This window comes from Hypomesus transpacificus, chromosome 3 (genome assembly GCF_021917145.1).
Source record: "Hypomesus transpacificus isolate Combined female chromosome 3, fHypTra1, whole genome shotgun sequence".
NCBI classification, from domain to species: Eukaryota; Metazoa; Chordata; class Actinopteri; order Osmeriformes; family Osmeridae; genus Hypomesus; species Hypomesus transpacificus.
In genome coordinates, this window is record NC_061062.1 from 13254735 (window position 1) to 13277663 (window position 22929).

The 22929-nt window shown below is 46.2% G+C and overlaps 2 protein-coding genes across 5 annotated transcripts in view; one reads left to right on the forward strand and one right to left on the reverse strand.

The window, feature by feature from the left end:
• Positions 1-1230: 1230 nt before the first annotated feature.
• Positions 1231-17754, reverse strand: LOC124463574 (serine/threonine-protein phosphatase 2A 56 kDa regulatory subunit gamma isoform). 3 transcript variants are annotated; one of them, XM_047015344.1, is made up of 16 exons: positions 17185-17754; positions 16982-17047; positions 15709-15859; positions 8699-8898; positions 7623-7733; positions 7420-7512; positions 7106-7236; positions 6867-6926; positions 6138-6246; positions 5900-5953; positions 5623-5793; positions 5287-5414; positions 5010-5111; positions 4803-4875; positions 4246-4362; positions 1231-4077 (listed from the first exon to the last, which is right to left on the reverse strand). In XM_047015344.1, exons 1-16 carry the CDS (start codon positions 17209-17211, stop codon positions 3943-3945), a joined length of 1728 nt encoding a protein of 575 aa, XP_046871300.1. In that variant the 5' UTR covers positions 17212-17754; the 3' UTR covers positions 1231-3942. The 3 variants fall into 3 exon arrangements, with proteins under 3 accessions (XP_046871300.1, XP_046871281.1, XP_046871290.1); XM_047015325.1 differs by lacking the exons at positions 15709-15859; positions 16982-17047; positions 17185-17754 and adding an exon at positions 12385-12580; XM_047015334.1 differs by lacking the exons at positions 4246-4362; positions 15709-15859; positions 16982-17047; positions 17185-17754 and adding an exon at positions 12385-12580.
• A 154-nt stretch (positions 17755-17908) lies between these two features.
• The window catches only part of dync1h1 (dynein, cytoplasmic 1, heavy chain 1), a 29701-nt gene continuing 24680 nt past the window's right edge, over positions 17909-22929 (forward strand). For both annotated transcript variants that reach the window (XM_047018338.1, XM_047018339.1), the window contains exons 1-9: positions 17909-18278; positions 19070-19157; positions 19343-19516; positions 19644-19899; positions 20134-20320; positions 20471-20742; positions 20889-21116; positions 21492-22568; positions 22728-22907. In XM_047018338.1, coding sequence (XP_046874294.1) covers positions 18026-18278; positions 19070-19157; positions 19343-19516; positions 19644-19899; positions 20134-20320; positions 20471-20742; positions 20889-21116; positions 21492-22568; positions 22728-22907 — 2715 coding nt within the window. In that variant the 5' untranslated portion in view covers positions 17909-18025. The remainder of the gene's footprint in view (positions 18279-19069; positions 19158-19342; positions 19517-19643; positions 19900-20133; positions 20321-20470; positions 20743-20888; positions 21117-21491; positions 22569-22727; positions 22908-22929) is intronic.

The window sequence follows — 22929 nt, forward strand, 5'->3', positions numbered from 1 at the left end:
GTGAACACAGATTAGGATTAAAGTGTCAGGAAACGCTGTCATATTTCTGCTTTTAATGTATTTATTCTTTGGCATTTGACTTTCCTAACATGCACTTTGCTCATCAGCACTTTTCCGGCTTTACCATGGGAGGTGAATAACTCTATATTTATTCCTATTTAACTCCTTCCCTTGACCACTCGCCTCACATGATCCCTCTACTACCCCTCCACACACACACAGACACACACAAACAAAGAGAAAGAGAACATCGGAATCTCTTTCTCCATGCTGTTACAGTTTCCACTGCAAGATAAGGCTGAACTGTATTCTTTATTATCCACGACCCCAGTGGTTAAATACCATAGTGTAACAATCCGACTCACATGTTCACCACCCACTGCAGAATGGAATTGTTCTTGTTGCTGAATCCAATCCAGCAGACTAAGGATCACCAATCTCCTCACCCGGTCTTCACCTTCTGTACTGAGCTGACGTAAACCCCCCCCCCCCTCTTCCACTCTTTTACAGTCTTGTTTTCTCTGTTTCTCTTGTTTTACGCTTGCAGTTGTTTGTCCCCGTGTGACTTCAATCTTGTTGATCACTTTATCTGTTTAATTGTGAGGGCTGCACATGCACGTCACTCTTGGAAATGGGTTTTTGGTTCAAATAGGATTATTTCAAAAATCCCTCCACCCCCGTTTTCTCCCTCCATCTCTGTCATTTCTGCTTCCACTCTCTCCCCCTTCCTCTCTCTTTCTGACCCTTTCCCTATGTCTCTCTTCCCCTTCCTCTCTCTTTCTGACCCTTTCCCTATGTCTCACTCCCACGCTCTCCGAGGGAGTTAAGCTACCAGACTGGTGGGAATGGAATCAAATGAAACAGGAAGTAATCCATAATGCACGTGGATGGGTCGTAAAAGGTTGGATCAGGGCCCATCAATCTTCTATTAGTCTGATCCCAATGCTAGGCCAGGTCAAGTCAGGTGAAAAGTGTAAAACGTGTTCTCTGAGTGGTATTGCTGAGCCGTGGCCTAGATTTATAGGAGGTTCTGCTTGGGCCACAGATGGAGAGTTCACTCACAAAGCCTTCACTGAAGTTAAACAGCACCCTCTTGTGGATTAATCTTAAAACAACTAGTGGACTGCTACTGGGTGCATTCAGCTACAAGCTAAATAAGGAGAGTTGTGTGTGAGCTGTGATCTTTTTCCGATTTCTTTGACACTGAAGTAAAACAACACCCAAAAGTAATTTATGGTTGAAAATATAAATTCAAATATTCTCTTTATTCATTCTATATAGTTATACACCAGTGGAGACAGCGAGAGAAGCACACACGGCCTGGGGACATCTGTCACACATCTGGAGAAGGGTTCAACCAAAAAATATTTGAATATTTTCTAATGGTGCAGCAACTCACAGGCAAAACAGGAGAAGAAGAATGTATGTGTCACATGGACAGCTTCCGGTTGCTATGGTATTTTTATTCTGTACAGACCATTTTGTACAAAATTAATCTAGATATATCACACTACATAAAACAAAGTAAATCATATGTACAATATTAAAGGAAGCCATATAGTACAGGTCACATACAAAAGGACACTTGTTAATTTATCATAGTTTGGAAATGACATGTTAAACCTAAAAAGCTGCAAATAAGCTGCATCCAAGCAATCAAGAGTGAGAAAAACAGAGAAAAACAATCACCAAAACTGTTTTTCTCCATTTCCTGTCATATGGGTAGTTTATTTCTCAACAAGAAAACAATCCACAACAGCTCTGGACAAAAACAAAACACGAACTGATAAAACATTTTTTTCAAGCAGTACTATTTTATAAAAACTAGGATTTTTTTAAAGGAGAGAAAAAACGTTTGGTGAATGCTATTCTTCCAGGGAAACGAGACATGTTTAACATGGTAGTATCATTTACATCTTTCGCATTCAAGCAAATACAGTTTTAATATAGTTATCAAGCCACACCTTGATGTCACTTGTTTTCAGTATTGGCCTCTTTCATTGGCCATGTTTTTGTATCAACTTTTTTCATTGGCCGAGGCAACTCTAAAACTGCCATCTGGGATTGCAGAGAGAATGTGAGAACCCATACCAGAGAAGAACTAGAATGTTAAAAAAACAAACCAGATTCATGACGTTCAAACAATGGTACATATAAGACGCGTACAAGTACTGGGGGTCCTTACACCCTCCACTGAGTTATAACTAGCTGAGAGAGTAGACTGAACACAAACTAGACCAGACATTAAAGAACTTCATTAAAGATACACGAACATGCCACAACTTTCAAGTTTTCAGGAAGTGCTTTTTAGGTAGTTCAGTTAATATTGTGTTGATTTGCTTGTGTGTGTGTGTATGTGTGTGTGTATACATGTGACAGATTTTTTGTGTATGCATCTGGTTCTAATGAATAGGGTGTGTTCCTCTCTCCTTCCTCCTGACAGCAAAGGCACTCTGGTGTCTCAGAGACAGAGAGAGAGATTTATGGGGATGGAAGAGATGTCGCCATTTACTCACAACCCTCTCATTCCCCTTAACACCTTTCCTGCAAGCTGAGCTGTGCAGGGGTGAACTGAATTGAGCTGGGCCAATCCTAGTTCCTGATGCCAGACTGCTTCTCTGTGTGAACGAGGTACCATTGTTTGAACTGCCACCATCCCTCAGTTTGTCCTCAGGCTCACAGACAGCCAATGAGATTAATCTGTCGGACCTCTGACTCCCAATGAGATTCTGTCCTCTGGTTCACAGTCAACCAAGGGGGGAAGAGAGGAAGCTGCACATGGCACACATTTAGAGATTCACCCCTAACTGTGACCACAGACAAGTGTCCTCTCTCCGCCCTTCTCTCCTTCTCCTTGTCCCCTCCCTTCCATTCCCCTCCTCCTCAACCCTTTCACCCATAGACATTAGGAACCATTAGAGCAGGTCAGCAGGGCTAGCCTCAGTGTGCTGAGAAGAGCATCGTAGAGATCTCAGAAGCCCAGAACAAGGCAGCTAACAGACACACACAAGTGTCCAGCTTGTCAGCCTTGAGTCTCTGCTGACATCACAGAGAAATGGAGAAACATGAAGACAGAGATAAAAGAACACAACAAAGTCTTGGCACTCACAAGATGTCCCTGGGATTGATGAAGAACAAAAAAAGACACAAAAAAGGGGAGAGAGAAAAAGTAGGATGAGCAGAAGGTCTTATCTTTCAACTGCCAGTCTCTGTTACGAGTGTTTTCCCTTTGAAAGGACACCGGTGGAGGCTCTCCAGCCAGCCATCTCTGCTCAGCTCTCTGTCCTTAACCAAGCCCCTCCCACAGGGTCTGGACCCAGCTCTCTGTCCTTAACCAAGCCCCTGCCACAGGGTCTGGACCCAGTGCTCTGTCCTTAACCAAGCCCCTGCCACAGGGTCTGGACCCAGTGCTCTGCTCTCTGTCCTTAACCAAGCCCCTGCCACAGGGTCTGGACCCAGTGCTCTGCTCTCTGTCCTTAACCAAGCCCCTGCCACAGGGTCTGGACCCAGTGCTCTGTGCTCTCCATTGCTGTGGTGAGCCCAGGGCAAGTAGGAAGGGCAGATGGAGAATACAGAATGGGGTGCAGAGGAATGGGGGGGGGGAATGAAAATGCAGCTTAACAGAGAAGGAGAGAGAGAGAGACAGAGAGAGAGTAGAGACCAAAGAGAAAGACAGGGAATTATTTTCCTTCCCCCTTCTAAATAAAAACACCTGAGAAAGCAGATGATTGTGACAACTGTGTTGTTGGATGGGGGGCTCACAGGTGTGTGTGTCTATGGGAGGGGGGTAGGTGATGATGGACCAAGGGGGGGGAGGCAGGGGGAGAGGTAAGAGAGAGGGCAGGACTTAGAGAGAAAAGGGCAGTTGTGCATCCCACCATGCAGGGTAAACCTCTGCATGGAGCCGGAGTGCAGGGGGCGGGGCCAGGAGAAAGACAGGGCTTAAATTCCGTCCTGGGGGGTGATCATGTCTTCGGCGCGGCGGTGTGACTCCAAGGCCTTGGCGGTGTAGATGTCCTGAGGCAGCTCCGACTTCCTGCGCACTAACGGACGCTCCTTCTTCTGATCCCTCTGGAGCTGGGAGGGAGGAGGGAGAGGGAGGAGAGGGGAGATGCCAGTTAGGTATTCCTTTAACACAGACCAATGTTAGGACAATCTGTTTAGTTTTTTTATCATATTGTGGAACGGCAGTAAGACAGGGGCGCAGGTCAAGCCCTGGGGAGAGAATAGTGTCAGGTTGTTTACCTGAGTGGCTCCATCTTTAATTGTCTGTTTTAACCCCTCAACATCTTCTATCAAGCCAAACTCCGTCTCCATAGCTACCGGACTATTGAGGTCAGAGGAATCAACATACACAAGGAGCTACGGTGAAGAAAACAAAAACAAAACAGAAAGAATGGAAAACAGAAAGTAAGTGGCATGCAGAGACAGATGGGTCAGGAGAAGCAGACAAACATGCTGTTTAGAGATGGTAGTTTAGCCTCTTGGTGTCAATAAGGGGTACAAGCTGAAGAGCAGGGTTGCTATATCTACTAATAGCTACTAAGTTCATATGACTGTGACTTAAATTGGGGTGGAGGTGGAGGAGAAGAAGGGGGTGGTAGATGATGGCAGAAGAGGCCAAAGATCACTTCACTGGTTGATGATGCCAAGCAGCCTTGACAAACCAGGCCAGTTTCTGGTTGAAAATACTGCTGCAATTCTTTCTCGTTCTTATGTTGAAGTAGTATACATGTAATAGCTGTCAGGGTTAGTTTGGAGTCAGGGCTGCAGTTGGGTAGAGTTGGGTCTTATCTGGTTACCTGGGGGTTGGACTTGGCAAGGTTCTCAATCTTGATCCACGCCTCTTCTCGCTCTTTCGACTTTGCCTTCTCTCTGTTGGCAGTCAGGGAATGAGAATCATTATCATAGCTGCCAGGATGGTAGTGATAATGTATAATAAAGTATGTGGGGGAGAAATTGTGACAATAGTGAAAAAGTTGAAAGAGTTGCCAATTTGCAATGCATACTTATTCTTCTCTGCCCTGAACTGTTGTGTGCAGTCATCAAACAGCTTCTGGTTCATCTCCATGAAAAGCTTCAGAGCATTGTAAATGAGGCCATGGATGGTCCTGTACAGAGAGAGAGTGAGAGAAAGAGGGATAGAAAGAGAGAGCAAGAAAGGGAAATAGAGAGAGAGGGAAAAGATGGAGACCACCGTGAGTCAGTCTGCACAGAAGTTGTTGTGTGAAAGGCCAGGAGTGTCCTGCAGCTAAAAGCCCAAACAGTCAGAGGGTAACGCCTCACTTGTTCCAGTGTGTCTTGGAGTTGCGGTACAGAGCAGGGAACATGATGGGCAGGATCTTGGCCGCGTTGTCACTGATCAGACTCATGATGTACTCGTTGTTCCAGTAGTATAGAGCTCTTTCTGCCACCTGCACACACACATACACACACATTATTAACAGTGAAGCATCAGTCAGGAAGCTAGCTAGTCAGTCAGCCAACCAGCCAGATGGTCAGTCAGCCAACCAGCCAGATACTCAGCCAGTCAGCCAGTCAGCCAGTCAGTCAGATAGTAAGTCAATAGATAGTCAACCAGATAGTCAGCCAGATAGTCGGCCAGGTCAGGTGATGGGCTACCTGGAAATGTGGGCTGGACACACACTTGGCCAGCTGTCTGAAGAGTGGCTCCTGGACCTTGACAAACTCGGACGGCTCAATGACATCCAGGATCTCCTCCAGCTCATTGAGGAACATCACCTCCTTGGGACTGTGGGTCTTTGGCCAGTACTTCAGCAAGGCCATCACCACCTGAGAGGACCGGAGTTTTAATAGTAGTAGTTCTATGTAAAACCCATATGGTCAGAGAAGTCTTCTGTTCATCCTTTCAAATAGTTTGATAATCCAACTGACTTACCGGTTCAGTGAGAGTGCTGTCCTTCTCTAGAAACTGCACCACACAGTAGGCCAGCTAGAAAACACACACACACACAATAAGTGCAGTACAAGCAAGTCTAGATGAGAGCTGTTTCCATAGCTACTGAGCCTTTTAATGTCAGGTGTCCAATAACGTCCAACAGCTTTTATTGCTCCCTCACCCTCCACTCACCCCCTAACATCGAACAAACAGAGTGAAAGACAGACAGAGGTCTCACCTGTGGATGATAGACACTGAGTGATTTGACTTTGTGCAGAGGCAATAGGACCTTCAGCAGGAAGATCTTGTGCTCTTCTTTCAGTGGTAAGGCAAACCCATTGATTATACTGAACAAAAGCAAACCAAACATACACACTGGAGTTAGATGGCCATGCTGCCACTTAGTGAACCCTTAATGCTGCAATAGGAAACATTTGAGTGAACTTCCCTACTTTCCTCCAGTTCGAGTTTGCTTAACAGTGGTTTCACAAAATAAGCAGAGGAGGAAGGCAATTGGCTGGAACAGGATTGCTGGAACATAATTGTCTGGAAAGTAGTGGGAGTTTCCACAAATTGGAAATTTTACTTCCACTGTCTGGCACTGAGCTGTCTGTGTTGCTAAATAACTCTCAGAGGGCCTCATTAGCTTACACAACCTGTTTATAGGTAACAAAACCCTTTCTTTTTTGCTGACAAAATCTTACCTGTTATACTTTTACCTCAATAACACAAGGCAACATTTTGACTTTATGGCCCCACTTAGATATTCGGAAACATTATATACTGTATTTCCCTCCTGTCTTCCCCAAAACATCCTCTGATTAACATTACCGAAACGGTGAAGAATGTGTTCCTCTAGCGAAGCTGCTAAACAGTCCTGTTATGGCAGATGGGTTCCAAAGGCACGGAGGAACCGAGGGTGACTTTTAAGAGAACAGAAACGTGACAGATCTCAGTTCTCTCTTACCTTCCCAGTATCTCCAGCAGCTCAGCTATACCATTATGGTGTTCTGTCTCGTAGATAAACCTGAGGGAAGCACAGAATCTTCTTTCAGTTCCAAAACTCAACTCGGAGCCTCAGTTAAGACCATAAAGACAGCCCAGCAAAACACAGTTCATGTGGAAGTCCTGAGATCATCGATTGGCCTGGGGAGGTCAGATGACTGCTCCTCCGCTATACAGGATGCTATTGATCCACTTCCTTACCTATAGAAGATGTTATTGATCTGTTTCCTGATGTAGGCTCTCAGGCCCAGGAACTTCCCGTAGATCCTGTGGAGGGTGGTCTTCAGGAAGTCTCTCTCCCGGGGGTCTTCACTGTCAAAAAGATCCAGAAGCTGCATACACACAACAGGTAGCAAGAACATCAACTTTCTTTAGTTAGCTTTATTTGTATATACATCTTTTTTATTTTTTTACAGGGACAGATTGCAATACTCATTACGATTGATATGAATTTATTATTCAGCGGGTTAGTTTAAGTTAAGTTACATCTAGGTCTTACATCTATCTGTTCTTACCTGCATTACAAATTTCTGGTCGATGTACTTCTTAGCTATGTTAGGCTGAAAGTCGGGAGATTCTAGAAATCTGAGGAAAAACTCGTAGACAAGCTGAAAAAAAAAAAAAAAAGGACAAATTTCAAACAGAAATCTTTATGTAATTACGAGTTGTTGTGGACAGAGCGTCTAACCCATAACCTCCAACCCTGACCCTGACCTACCTGAAGGTGTGGCCAGGCTGCCTCCAGGGTGGGTTCATCCTCCTCTGGGTCAAACTCTGCCCCTGTGGGGTTGGACGAAGGAGGCAACGTCCTGAACATGTTCACAGCAAACTGGAGGAAGAGAGGAGAGAAGGCACTGGTAAGAGAGGAGAGAAAACGGAGTTTGACCTAATACGATACGATAGGCACACTTTTCTATAGACATCTCTATTGCATTTCAACAGTTTCTAATCAGTGCAATCTATGAGCCAGACCCTTCAAAGAAGTAGCATGCAGGCTGAGTCACTACGGGAATGTGTGTATTGTTCTACTGTGACTGTATATATTGTGTTCTGTAGAAGTGTGTGTTGTGGTTTGGTGTGACTGTGTGTTGTGTTCTTTAGGAGTGGGTGTTGTGTTTTGGTGTGACTGTGTGTTGTGTTCTTTAGAAGTGTGTCATGCGCTACAGCGAGGGCTCGCCAGTGTCGTCTTCTTTCCGTCCAGCATAATCAACTGACCTGTAGGAGCTATTCTCAGACACCCAGGCTGGCCATGGGTGCCTGCAGGTGTCCTGGGAAACACTGAGCTCCTGTCTCAGTCTAGCTTCTGAGAATTGTCAGAGTTGATTATCCTATTAGTACTTATATGTCATCTTATGCCAGGTTGCTTTGCGATGTCTTGTCCTAAGAATTTCAGTGCCCAGTCTGACTATGTGTTGGTCTGTGCATCTGACAATAAAAGTCTTGAATTTGAACTAAGATCTCTCGCGTGTTCCAGTCACTATGAAAGCTTTGAAGGAGATCTATAGAGATCTTGGGATAAGAGTTTTTTTTATGTATCTAGTTTTAAATCTAAATCTAGTTTAGATTAAATTAAATCTAGTTTTAATCCAAACCAAAGCCTCAGCCTGCTATTAGACCAATTTATAGACCATGTCGGTCCCCATATCAACCGTCCCTCCTTGCCTATCTTTTTAGCACAATTCACCCTCTAATCCTAATCCTAGCCTAACACTGCTCCATTCTAGCCCCAAACCCAGTCTCAACCTAATCCGGCCCTGTGCGGTGCCACTGAGCCTCAGTCTGTTGGGTACTGACCATGTGCACCACCTCTGGATAGATGGGCTCTGTGATGACGTTCCTGTTGTGGGTGATGTACTCCACCATCTCGCTCAGCGCCGCCCGCTTCACCTCCTTCCATTTCAGATCGCTCAGCGGGTCGGACAGGAAGTCAAAGAGGACACAGCACTGCCGGAGCTTCTGGATAAACAGCTTCTCTTGCTCTGCAGGGGCCACATCTGGGTGATTGAAGAGGAAAAAGAAAGAGGAGAGAGAGAAGAGTGAACACGAGTGAGTTAAGCAGCGACTCTGGGAGCTCTGAGGTATTTTCTTCTGGACAAGTGAAGTAAAAAGAGAGTTTTGATTCCCCAACACATATCTATAACACATTTTCAAAACTGTGGGCCTGCACTGTTCCTTGGTTCTCTGCTACTACTAGTTCTAGTAACAGAACGCGTTGTCAAAGAAACCCTGAAAACACTCCCTCACATACACACTCACGCAGACACACATTTACTCACACACACTCATACACACACACACACACACACACTCACTCACTCACTCACTCACATATACATACACCTACATACTCACTCATACACACCCACTTACACATACATACATAAATACATACACACAAACAAATGTATGCACACATTCTTACACAAATACAGTTTCAACAACACATCAACAAGAAGTACAAACAAATGAACATGACAGCAACCGTTAATCTTATGTGTCAATGTGGCACAGTTTGACACACACACACACACACATACACACACACACATAGTGCTGTGATGGCACATGGTGGCAGCATGACAGCAGAGGGTGGCACATGAACAGCATTGGGCATATTCTTGTCTGCAAGTCTTTTTTTCAACAGGCTCAGGTGGGGGTGCGGGGACAAGAAGGGAGGGTTTCGGAGAGGGGAGGAGGGTGCGGCTTTCTAATCAACATGTGCTCACTTCTCCGTCTCTGTTGCTAGGCGACAGCCCTTGCCCTGCCCCTTGAAGTGTCCAGTAACCAGTCACCAGGTGAGGCGGTGGCCTTAAAGGGCAAGTCAACAAGGCAGACACACACCCATCCGGGAGAGCTGAGAGGTGGACTGGAGAGACTTAAGAGTTGTGTACTAACTATAGAGGATGCCAGGAATAGTGGTAGTAATACACATTGATGCTAACATTTAGGCTGTTGATGTAAGGTATGCATGTTGAGGTTAGGTTGCAATGTTTCATTGGCAGTAATCCATAGCTAGTATTCCTAAAATGTGGCTTTACTGGTTGCTGGTAACTGGTTTAGGTGAAGGTCATGTGGACCTACCTGCCTGCTGCCAGTCAGCATCTATGACACACAGGCCTAAATCAGGGTTTAACACACTTCCTCTCTCCTTCTCTCTCTCTCTCCCTCCATCTCTCTTTATGTGTCTCTCTACCTCCATCTCTCTTTCTGTGTCTCTCTCCCTCCATCTCTCTTTCTGTGTCTCTCTACCTCCATCTCTCTTTCTTTGTCTCTCCCCCTCCGTCTCTTTTTCTGTGTCTCTCTCTCTCCATCTCTCTTTCTGTGTCTCTCTCCCTCCATTTCTCTTTCTGTGTCTCTCTCCCTCCATCTCTCTTTCTGTGTCTCTCTCCCTCCATTTCTCTTTCTGTGTCTCTCTCCCTCCATCTCTCTTTCTGTGTCTCTCTCCCTCCATCTCTCTTTCTGTGTCTCTCTCCCTCCATCTCTCCTTCTCTCTCTCTCCCTCCGTCTCTCTTTCTGTGTCTCTCTCCCTCCATCTCTCTCCGTCAAACTGTCACTAACGCTCATGCGCTCCCTGGCGCTATTTCTCTATCTTTATCTCTTTCCTTTCAGCCTGAGGCCTGTAGATAGTAGAAATAGATAGTACTAGATGTCCCCCTCTACATCCTCACCACTCTGCAGGGGAGGGAGGTTGAATCTCCTGACACCAACATCAACTGAAGACAAATGAGATGGCAGAGTTCATGTACTAAACCAGACTGAACCATGAAACAGAATGTCACGAGCACCATCTTTGCTGTGGTTCTGTATCTTTTCTCATGAGAACACTAAGGGCTTGGCCAGGACAGATGGCTTGAGGAAATGGCACCGGGAGGCTGAAGATACAGGCATATAGGTATTTGCTACAATTACACTAAAACAGTTCTAACTGTAACTTAGCCATGTGATTTGTGGGTTGGTATTAAAATTTGGTTATTACATAATTGAAGAACTGTGGACTGAGTGAACTGTCTAAAAGGATATTGGATCACAATGATGATGCCCTTTACAGCATAACAAGACATATCTGATTAAATCTAATAATAAAGGCTAAAGTAATTTAAGTATGATGACCATGCAGACCATACAGATAGCTAACATATTATATTAAAAAAGCCATGTTTGGTTTTACTTGGTGAATTTGCATGGTTGGCATATTGTGGTGCACAGACAGCAGTGTTGTCACCCTGGTGTGCTCTGGGACTGCAGCACCTGGCCTCATGTCACTCCTCACACAAAGACACACAAACGCCAGGGACACTGAACTCAGACATGTGAAAACACACACAGAACACACGTCTGGAAGTATGACGGTGGGCCCAGATATAGAACTCTTGGAGCTTGTGGGACAAAGAAAGAGAGCAAGAGAGACATAGAGAGAGATACAGAAAGACAGAGAGACAGAGATACAGAGAGAGAGATACAGGGAGACAGAGAGAGATACAGAAAGACAGAGAGACAGAGAGAGGGAGTGGAAAAGAGAGTATGAGAGAGAGGCTGCTCAACCCTGACCGTGCCACAGTAGATTGGTCTTGTTACATAACCTCGCACTGAAAGTTTCTGTACACACGTTAAATACCCCCACTGGGTTTCTCTGTATACAGATGCAAATGCAAGCACTCCTTTTTTTAGGACAATTGAGGGCCTGGACAGAACTATTACTGATGAACATGAGTGAAGAACACTGAAAAGGAGACTAGCTGGTTGGGAACAGAGAAGGCTGAGGCAGGCTCAGGCACTCAGACTGATGAACTGGAGTATTCCACATACCTTCGGCAAACTACAACAGAGAGTGGGAGGGCAAGACAGTAAGAGGAAGAGAGAAAAGACAGGTGGAGAGAGAGAAACAGAGAGAGAGAGAGAGGGAGAGAGAGAAAGAGAGAGAGAGAGAGAGAGAGAGAGAGAGAGAGAGAGAGAGCAAGAGCAAGGATTTAAGGAAAGACAGTAGGAAAATGCAAACTAAGCTATCTCTAATAGCAAAACTAGGAAAAAACTATGATGACACACACACATGCACACCAAACACACATAAAACAACACACAGATATATAGAGAGGTAGAGAAAAAGAGAAAACCCTTCCCTAGGCTATGACCTCACTTCCTCCTCCATCAGCAGGCTGGTGGGGGGATGGGCAGAGAGAGAGAGAGAGAGAGAGAGAGAGAGAGAGAGGGAGAGAGTGAGAGAGAGAGAGCTGGTCTGTAAAACCTGCTTTTCTGCAGCTCTCTCCCTGGAAATCTGGCTCCCTGTCCAAGAGAACCACACTCATCTGCTCCATATCAATCCAAGTGGGTCCCTCTCCGAACAACCTCTCAGCAGATACAAAGACCGGCAGCTTATCTCCATTTGAGCAGAGCAGACCGGTCGAGAGGAGCGTCTCTGTCACTGCTCCCCCAGATTCCCCGGCTCCAGCCCAGGACACAGGAACAATGGTCTCTCTACATACCTCTGAAGTGCATGAGGGCCACGGGCTGGAAAGGCCCATTGGAGTTCGGAGCGTCCACCACCATCCTGTCACCAGCCTTACTGCATGTCAACATCTAACCTCCAGCAGGCAGGCGAGCCTCTAGGGCCAGCAGGCAGACTCCATTTTAGCACAAAGCAGACGAGAAAATGAAGCTCCGCTGGAGGGAACGGACTGGGCACTGACGTCAACAGGAAGGGAGACAGCCGATTGGCTGAGCACGCACACAAGGGGAAGGCTGCAAGGAGGAGGGGGGGGAGGGGATTGGACAAGAGCAGCAGGGGGTGGGACTAGCTGTGGAATTTGGCCCTGTGACGCTGGGGGAGGAGTGTAGCCTCAGCCTCTGGTCTCAGATCAGATCTTGCTCTCCCATACACAGCCCCATACTACAGGGGCCTGTGATATATCTGACCCAGGACTAGGGTTAGGGCCCAGCCTACCCTCTGTAACTAATACATCCCAGCACAGGACTGGGCCAAAGTTGCAATCATTCTCCACTGGTGGATGAAAATACACATAAAGAATGAGCTGGCAATTAACATACCATAATTATGAAAAGTAATATTCAAATGATGTTTATACAAATATATATTGGCAATTTCATTTTGGGACATCTAGACTGTTTGTTGGAAGACTAACGAATAACAATCCAGACCAGCATACAAAATTTAAAAATATGGGAATTTACGAACAGTTATCAGGAAATTAGTAAAAAACGCAAATGTACATAATTAAATCCACGCCCACTCATCCACATTCCACACCACACACATTTCACTCCACTTTTCTCTCGCTAACCCATCACTGTTTATTTTACACAAATAGTGCCCTACAAGATACTGTATACCGTATTTCCTCTTTGAATGTTGAAGCAACTTCCTCTTACGAAGATTCATCTAATTTACAAGAAATCATATTGACCACACCACAAACCCACAATGCCAAACCAGAAAGTCAAATGTATGTGGGGTAATAGTAAAAGGAGGAATCGAGGAATCAAAAGCTAAGTCAATTAGCAGTAAAGCAGACCCATATTAAGAGTCTCACAACTGTGTCCACCTCACACCCAAACATACAGCATACACACACCCAAACTCTAAGGCCAGACCTTTCTGGACAGCTGGGCATCTCTCTAATTCCTCCAGCCCCTTTCTCTCATCTTCTCTCGAACTTCCTTTCTTTTCCATTTTTGCTGTTGTTGCCTGTTGCTTATGGGCCTCTATCCCTTCTCTGGTCACTCTTTACCTGGTCTCTCAGGCCTCACAAGACCATTTCTCTATCATGCATGGTCTGCATCTTTCAAGCCTCCCTCTTGCCAAAAGTTTGTAGTCTCCCTTCTTTTATTGGTTTCTCTCATTTCTCTGTCTGAATGACACTTTCCTATTCCACAGCTGTAGCACATTCCAACTCCATAGCATCCAGAAGGAGAGCTTCTTGGGAAGGGTCTTCTAAGACTCTTTACTATTGGTCAGGACAGGTATGAAGTATCAATGGCAAAGGAGGCACAGAGAGAAGAATCAAATATCCTCCTGTTTGAATCGTTTCTGATGAACAGGCAGCTACATCTTTCTTGAGAAGCTTCCTATCGACACTTTTCCCTGTCTGCCCAAACATGTGATCATAAATCATATAAAGGCTATTGGTATCATTAAATGAGGACATCATCAAAGCTTCAGTGCTGCGACTGATATACAGTTTCGAGTGAGGAGAAAGGACAGGGAGGGCATGGGTAGTTCGCCTTTTAGCCACTAGATGGCACTACAGTTCACAGATACAGTGCTCAGCAGCACAGGCTGGTCATACATTTAAGAGGAGAAAATCACCTGATTCAAGAAATGCTCCAACAGCAATTATGCTTGTTTTGTTGGCTTGTTAGACACTGTCTTCACTAGGCCTATAGATTTTCAGCTACAGTTTATGGATGAATGTTCTTTGAAGATAAATAGATATTAAAACTGCTGCAGTGTCATTTCCCAAACCAATACAAGATCCTGCTGGGCAGCCTTTCATGAAGGTCATATGCCTGAACTGGGATTATACATCATTGGCGGGGTTTCCGGGTTACATCAGTGGCCTGAGGCATCACAACCCAATTCTAGGACTGTCTTAAATAGCCATAGTAGCCAACTGTTAACAATAACAACCCCAGTGCCCAAATCCATTCATGTGTGTCTCAGCATTCACAGCTTCCTCACTGGGCCTCTCTACTCAGGCTGCCCAACACAGCTAGACAGCATCAGCAGATTGACCACGCCTTTTTTGAGATACCCGCCGATTCTCCCAAGTGGGTGAATATGTAACAAGCAGACACCCACAGCCACATCCTATGAAACTCTATGTAGGACTCCATAAGTAGGCCCGGGTCAGAACAGTGTGCTGCAGTGTAGAAGCCTTCTGGAACCTACTTAGCCCTGTACTTGTCTGTAATGCAGCATGTAAACAAAGAAGTCATTAAAGATTCATGTGAACGAGTAAACCTCAACTCTGTCTCATCTTTATTGCATCAAACAGAGTAAAGACAAAAGCAACCATTGTGTCTATCTGTCTCTCAAGTTATAGAGATGAACAGCAAGGCTACACATTACCATTACTACTGCAGGTGGAAAGAAAAAACATGATCTCGTCGTGACGCAAACCCCAACAACAAACAGTGGGTCTATCGCTGTCTCTTTCTCTGTCACTGTCTCTTTCCCTCTCGACGTCTCTTTCTCTCGACCTCTGTCCCTCTCTCTCCTCTTTATGAGTCAGTCTTATCTTACACAGGTAAGCCCTTGGCAGGAAATATCTGGTTCCTTCAGATCCAGTTGACTGGATGTGAGCCGCAGTATAAGAAACGTGCAGCCATGCATCCGTCCTGCTATCAATTATACAGTCCGACCGGGCCGGTAGCTTCCAGAGTCCGTCAAGAGAATCCCCTCAGGTTGTGAATAGTTGATGTGAAGATGTGACCCCGCCCCCTAAAGTTTTTTTTTTAAGTCACATAGGTCCTTGTGCTTGCAATACTTAAAGGCAGGTGGATAGACAAAAAATAAAGGCAGAAGGGACCCAGTGCTCTATGTATTGTTCCTAACTCCTGATTTGGACATACAGTATTAGGACCTGAGCACATGAGATGCAGATGTTCTTACAGATTGAATTTTTAGGGGCACCCTGATGCTGTCCATTCAGTCGTGAGGGACAAAAGTGAATGATGAGAATATAGCTGCTGTTGTGAAACGGGCGTTCAGAATGGCTGTGAGATCCCGTTTACTGTACTTTTTTGGATTGTTTTGATTGAGTGGTTGTGTGTTGTTGATGCATGTGTACCTGCAAGAGCAGCCAGGTTCTGTAGCTCCCTGTTCTGGCTGAGAGGGAAACAGGATGCACTCAGCCTCCTGTCCTTCTTTAGGGCCGAATGAGAGCCCGGCGGTTTCACCCTCAGAAGCTGGGCCGTGGGGGGCACCTTCTTACTGGAGCCCTGAGGAAACAAGAGTCACAGAGAAAAGGTTCCTGTTACGCCATGAGGCAGTTCCTGGCCTGAGGAAGCCAAGGATCACAATTACCCAAATGAGCGGCAAGCAGAAGAGCTAGGGAGGGGGGTCAGGGAGATGTGGTTAAGGGTCATGTTCCTTTCCGAATCAGATCAGGTGATTCCCTGGGAGGGAACCTGATCTCCGGCTTGGTACTTTATCTGTTGACAGGCGATGTGACAGAGTTCTCTGTCAGATAATTCTGATAGGAACTGATAGAGCTATCCATGGACTGACAGCTGTTATGTAAGCTGGTATCAGTATCTCCACTAACTATCAAATGTACAGTAAAGACTGGCACATGGCAGACATTAGAGGCCAACTTCTAGTTAATGTCAGACAGATGAATGAGCTAAACAGATCAGATTATATTATTTGGAGGGAACAGCCTCTAGGTATACAGGCTACACTGGGGATAGAGGGCAGATTCTGTGCATTGGCTTACATGCAAAGGAACACTGAGAGTGATTTGGGCAGATATAGACGGACAGTAGATAAAACAGTGCACAGTGACTGTCATTGAGCATACCATTAAACATTAGATCTGAGAGAGAGAGTGAGAGAGAGAGAGAGAGAGAGAGAGAGAGAGAGAGAGAGAGAGAGAGAGAGAGAGAGAGAGAGACTGTTTGTCCTTGGCTATTATGGTCAGTTGCTTAAGCTAAAGAGGATCTAAAGGCCAAAAGAAGATTCCTGAACGCTGACATCTTTCATTAAGCCTTCTTGCCTTTTCCCACTAACCCCAATTAACCTGCGATAGAGCCCATTTCCTGTCACAGCTCACACAGAGTCCAACAACCACAGACTTTTCTAACCCTAAAATAAATTACAATTAAAACCTTACACCCTGGGTTAGGGTTTAAATGATATTTTGACCAACACACCCAACCATCACTTCAGATGATTAAGATGTTGGGATCTTTGTTTTTACTGCTAAAAAAGTCCTGAGGCTGAACTAATGCATTCAGAAAATAATTGCTGTTCTACTTACTCCCTTTTTAAACGCCCTGCCTTCACTGTAGAGGGGTAAAGATTAAAGGAAAACTGTCAGCATCTGTCTGACCTCATCCTACCTCTTGGTCATTTGACTGTCCGTTTTTGCCTCCAGATCTGCTTGATTTACCGTGCTTGGAAGATTCCTTAAAATAAAAAGAAAGACAGCAAAATTAAAGACAAAGAAGGAAATAAGGAAAGAAATAAAGAAAAACACAAATAAATAATTTAACAATATAATTTACAACAATTTAATCTCAAATGTAGTCCATAGAAACTTTACCTTGTCTTTTTTTCCCTTGTGCGGCATTTCCAGTGAGGATTCCCCACGTCTTCCGCGGGAACTCCAGTTGAGGTCTCTTCTCTCCACTCAATTTGTAGGAACGCAGACAGCACACGCACAGAACTGTTCTCAGACTGATCATGTGACAGACACACATAAACACACGCACATCCTTCTTCGCAGTTCGGAAAGAAGCGTGCTCTGAAAGTGTCCGTCAGATACAGTTTTGGCTATAAACTTTTGCCTCTGTAGTGACCACGCAGTACGACGCTGATAACTTATATCTCAGAGGAAGTAACAAATCTAGCACATATTCGTATTTTGAAGTAGTGATCGATTGGCAGCAGAAGAACCCAGGGGTATCAGCAACTACCACCTAAAAATGTTGCCCCCCCCAGTGTCTAAAACAATCCAAGTATTTCAGTATGACGTATTTGTTTGTGTAGCTAGCTCTATTGATTTACAAGAATAAAAAGTACTGAAAGTTATTCGAAAAACAAGTCTATAAAGAAACATTACAGAATTTGTTCTGAGACAACTCCTTATCCACCCGATAGTGACAGACCATCTGAACTGCATTGTGGGCATTGTAGTATTTTCACTTGAGCGTTCCGTTTTTTCCGTCTTGGGAATGCCCGAGCGTTAAAAAACTACAAGTTCCAACATGCCTTGCTTGCATTTATGGGCTGTGGCTTTTGACCATTGCTTTTGACAGAACTTGCATCCGCATCGCATCATCGGCAGCACTGACACATCACTATTGGGTGCGCCAGCAACCAGACACCCCGTTTCTTTGTTCACTGTCCAGTCTACGACCGATTGTTGTTCACACTCTCGGAAAATGTCCGACAGCGGCGGAGGGGACGATAGCTCTGGCACCATGGAGGTGTCTGCAGCCGTGCAGACGGTTGCCGATACTTCTGTGTTGCAGAAGCATATTCGTAAACTTGTCCCTTTGCTCCTGGAAGATGGCGGCGAGGCTCCGGCCTCCCTGGAAACCGCCCTGGAGGAGAAGAGCTCTGTGGAGCAGATGAGAAAATTCCTCTCAGATCCTCAAATTCAGACCATTCTAGTTGAGAGAAGCACACTTAAAGGTCAGTGTCAACACTAGCAAGGTACTTAGCTTGAGGAAACGATGAATTTGTTAGCTAGCAACAGTAGCCTAACGTTTGGAGGTACTAACACGCTGGGCCAGCTCACTAATCAGACTAGTTAACCAAACGAATCAGTTAGCACGGAAGTTGGTGATTGTTAAGTCTTGCGTATAAAGTAAATTGGCCTTTCTTGTTAAGTGGCTTGTTTTCCTTTTTTAAATGTAGTCCGCTGGTAAAATGTAACTACTATTAGCTAAGTAGTTTAACAACCAATACTAACGGAGAGCACAATACTTTTAGAACAGAGTAAGCGTTTACTAGCAAGGGCAAATGCCTCGTCGTTGTATCGTATCCCAGTTTTTGAATCATGTGAATATCATGCTTTCAATGAAACCTTTGTTATTCTCGTGTGGCCTTTCCTCTGGCACGGTGACTAGCTGAATGAATTTCCTTCTGTTTATTTACACTGGGTTTGCATGACTTCAGAGATGAACTGCACAGTCAGGGTATTTGCGCCAGCTAGTTAAACTTAAAACGATCAATTGTGGCCTCTGCAGGCAATGCGGCAGTGGAGGGATTGGTCAGCTGATGTTGATCAGCTGCACAAATGACATCATCTGGCAGGGAGGGGCAGAGTCATCTCCTGGAAAGCACTGTCATGCACTTGGAGGCCTAATAATAATACAGTATATGATTAATACTGTGTGCAACTTGATAATTATTGGTTCAACTCAAGTTCTGTCGCCTTTATTTGCAGTGTGCAGCTTCATGTTTCTGTATCTGTCTTTCAGAGGATGTGGGGGATGAAGGTGAGGAGGAGAAGGAGTGCATCTCCTACAACATAAACATCGACATCCACTATGGCCTTAAGTCCAACAGGTAGACAGTCATTGCCTAATTCACAAACCAACAAAGCTGTGTCATCCATGTTGAGATTGGATGTCACGCGTACTCGATTGCACGTAAATAAATAAAGATAATGTGTTTTTGCCTCAGCAGACATTGTACAAGCAGTGACACAGCAGATTGTAAATGACGATGCGGGATGTTTGATTCTTCCTCAGCCTGGCCTTCATCAAGCGGACGGGGGTGATTGATGCTGACAAGCCCATCTCCACCCAGGTGCGCGTGCTGACCCTGAGTGAAGACTCTCCCTACGAGACCTTACATTCCTTCATCAGCAATGCTGTCGCACCCTTCTTCAAGTCCTACATTCGTGAGTCTGGCAAGGCCGACAGGTACGACTGGCATAGAATCAATTCAATCAATTATGGCTGGAACACTTGGTATTCAGTCTTATTCATTTCTTTTACAGACATTTTTTTTTCTTTTCTTTTTTACTGATGCTGTGTCTGTGTGTCTTAGGGATGGGGACAAGATGGCTCCCTCGGTGGAAAAGAAGATTGCGGAGCTGGAGATGGGTCTCCTTCACCTGCAGCAGAACATTGAGATCCCAGAGATCAGTCTTCTGATCCACCCCATCATTACCAACATCGCCAAGCAGAGCTACGAGCGTGGAGACAAACCCAAGGTCCAAGACTTTGGCGACAAGGTGGAGGACCCCACCTTCCTGAACCAGCTGCAGTCTGGCGTTAACCGCTGGATTAGGGAGATCCAGAAGGTACAGAACCAGAGAGAGTGTGTTGAAAGAGATAGCTCTTTAGTATTAGACTTAAAAATTGTATTTATACATTCTTTTTTTTCAACTTTTCAAAAATGTATATCCGTTTATGTCATTGTGTGCACCTTCCTGCCACAGTACATGGCAATAAAAAAAACGCTTCTGATTCTGAGAGGTCGTGGAAAGTTTTTGTGACTGTTTCGCATCATCCTCATTTTTGTATTCCACCCTCAGGTGACTAAGCTGGACCGTGACCCTGCCTCAGGCACCGCCCTGCAGGAGATCAGCTTCTGGCTGAACTTGGAGCGTGCTCTGAACCGCATCCAGGAGAAGAGGGAGAGCCCGGAGGTTCTGCTGACCCTAGATATCCTCAAGCACGGCAAACGCTTCCACGCCACCGTCAGCTTCGACACTGACACTGGTGAGAATGAGACGCTTTCTCACACTCTCACAGAGACGCACGCATGGTCGTACACATAACACACATGATCAAGAATGACTCTGCTGCCTAACTATTTGTTATACGTAAACTAAAGTGTTTCATAATGATGTGTCTCCCCTACCTTGTCAGGTCTGAAGCAAGCAGTGGAGACTGTCAATGACTACAACCCCTTGATGAAGGACTTTCCCCTCAATGACCTGCTCTCTGCTACCGAACTGGACAAGATCCGCCAGGCGCTGGTGGCCATCTTTACCCACCTGAGGAAGATCCGTAATACTAAGTACCCCATCCAGAGGGCGCTGCGTCTGGTTGAGGCCATATCCAGGGACCTCAGCTCTCAGCTGCTCAAGGTTCTGGGGACCAGGAAACTCATGCATGTGGCCTACGAGGAATTTGAGAAGGTGGGTGAGCTGTGTTGTCAGCCGAAAGGCCAAGTGTCATTACTTTGTACCTGGTTACACTGCTTAGCCAACTCTCCCTTGCCTGTGAATGTGGCTAACCTCTCTCTCTCTTTCTCTCTCTCTCTCTGTCTCTCCCCCCTTCTTAGGTGATGGTAGCGTGCTTCGAGGTGTTCCAGACCTGGGAGGATGAGTACGAGAAGCTGCAGGTGCTGCTGAGGGACATTGTCAAGAGGAAGAGGGAGGAGAACCTGAAAATGGTCTGGCGCCTCAGCCCCGCCCACAGGAAGCTGCAGGCGCGCCTGGATCACATGAGGCGTTTCCGCAGGCAGCATGAGCAGCTGAGAGCCGTCATCGTGCGCGTGCTCCGCCCCCAGGTCAGAAACACACAAACACAGCCTTATTCAATCCTTATCTCTTCGTTCTTATCTGAGCCAGCATCAGATCTGGACCTACAGTGTTGATTCATAGCAACAAAGCATTAAGCCTTCTCATTTTACCACTGTGTTGTACCTTCATGTCTGACCGTAGGCCATTGCTGATATCTTTCCTCCTAGTATTGCTAGTTTATGACCTCTTAGTATAGTTAGACCACATATTTAAATGTAAGATTCCTATATGTTTATTGTATGCACCTTCCTGCCAAAGCAAATTCCTTGTCTGTGCAAACTTTCATGGCAAATAGATCCCTTTCTGATTCTCCTCGTTCCTTCCTTTCCTATCACAATCTGACTCGCGTCCCTCTCCCCCAGGTGTCGGCTGTGCCCCAGCACACCCCCGGAGAGCCTGTTGAAACTCCAGACTTGAAGGTCACGGAGGTCCTCTTTGACGCAGCAGACGCCAATGCCATTGAAGAGGTGAACCTGGCGTACGAGAACGTGAAGGAGGTGGACGGCCTGGACGTGTCCAAGGAGGGAGTGGAGGCCTGGGAGGCCGCCATGAAGCGCTACGACGAGCGCATCGACCGCGTGGAGACCCGCATCACCGCCCGTCTGCGCGACCAGCTGGGCACGGCCAAGAACGCCAACGAGATGTTCCGCATTTTCTCCCGCTTCAACGCGCTGTTCGTCCGTCCGCACATCCGGGGCGCCATCCGCGAGTACCAAACTCAGCTGATCCAGCGCGTCAAGGACGACATCGAGTCGCTCCATGACAAGTTCAAGGTCCAGTACCCCCAGAGCCAGTCCTGTAAGATGAGCCACGTCCGCGACTTGCCGCCCGTGTCCGGCTCCATCATCTGGGCCAAGCAGATCGACCGCCAGCTGACTGCCTACATGAAGCGTGTGGAGGACGTGCTGGGGAAAGGCTGGGAGAACCACGTGGAGGGCCTGAAACTGAAGCAGGATGGAGACAGCTTCAGAGCCAAGCTCAACACCCAGGAGATCTTCGACGACTGGGCCCGCAAGGTGCAGCAGCGCAACCTGGGGGTGTCGGGACGCATCTTCACCATCGAGAGCAGCCGGGCCCGCGGCCGCACCGGAAACATGCTCAAGTTGAAGGTCAACTTCCTGCCGGAGATCATCACGCTGTCGAAGGAAGTGCGGAACCTGAAGTGGCTGAGCTTCCGTGTGCCCCTCGCCATCGTCAACAAGGCCCACCAGGCCAACCAGCTCTACCCCTTTGCCATCTCTCTCATAGAGAGCGTGCGCACGTACGAGCGCACTTGCGAGAAGGTCGAGGAGCGCATCTCCATCTCTCTGCTGGTGGCCGGGCTGAAGAAGGAGGTCCAGGCGCTGGTTACCGAAGGCATCGCTCTGGTCTGGGAGTCCTACAAGCTGGACCCCTATGTCCAGAGGCTGGCGGAGACCGTCTTCAACTTCCAGGAGAAGGTCGGGAACTCTTAAGGCCTAATGATCAACCAGTCAAAAGAATGTCTAAATCATATTCTAACCTATATGGAGATGTTTCCATAATTAGTACCCTGTTTGTTGAAAAACGATTTGCCTATATCTCTTGTTATAACTGTGTGCTTTTCTGTTTTGTTCCAGGTGGATGACCTTCTGTTGATTGAGGAGAAGATTGACCTTGAAGTCCGATCTCTGGACACTTGCATGTATGAGCACAAGACCTTCTCAGAGATTCTGAACCGCGTCCAGAAGGCCGTGGATGACCTCAATCTTCACTCGTATTCCAATCTGCCCATCTGGGTCAACAAGTTGGACATTGAGGTCTGTATTTAGAAACAACTTT

What these genes read in the sequence shown, in the direction of transcription:
- LOC124463574 (XM_047015344.1), bottom strand. Translation starts at nt 17,211, where the DNA reads ATGCCGCACAAGGGAAAAAAAGACAAG. An exon ending in CTGCTGGAGATACTGGGAAG is followed by an intron (nt 6,247 to 6,866) that starts GTAAGAGAGAAC and finishes GCTTTTGTTCAG; the next exon opens with TATAATCAATGGGTTTGCCT. An exon ending in TTGCCAAGTCCAACCCCCAG is followed by an intron (nt 4,363 to 4,802) that starts GTAACCAGATAA and finishes TCTTCACCGTAG; the next exon opens with CTCCTTGTGTATGTTGATTC.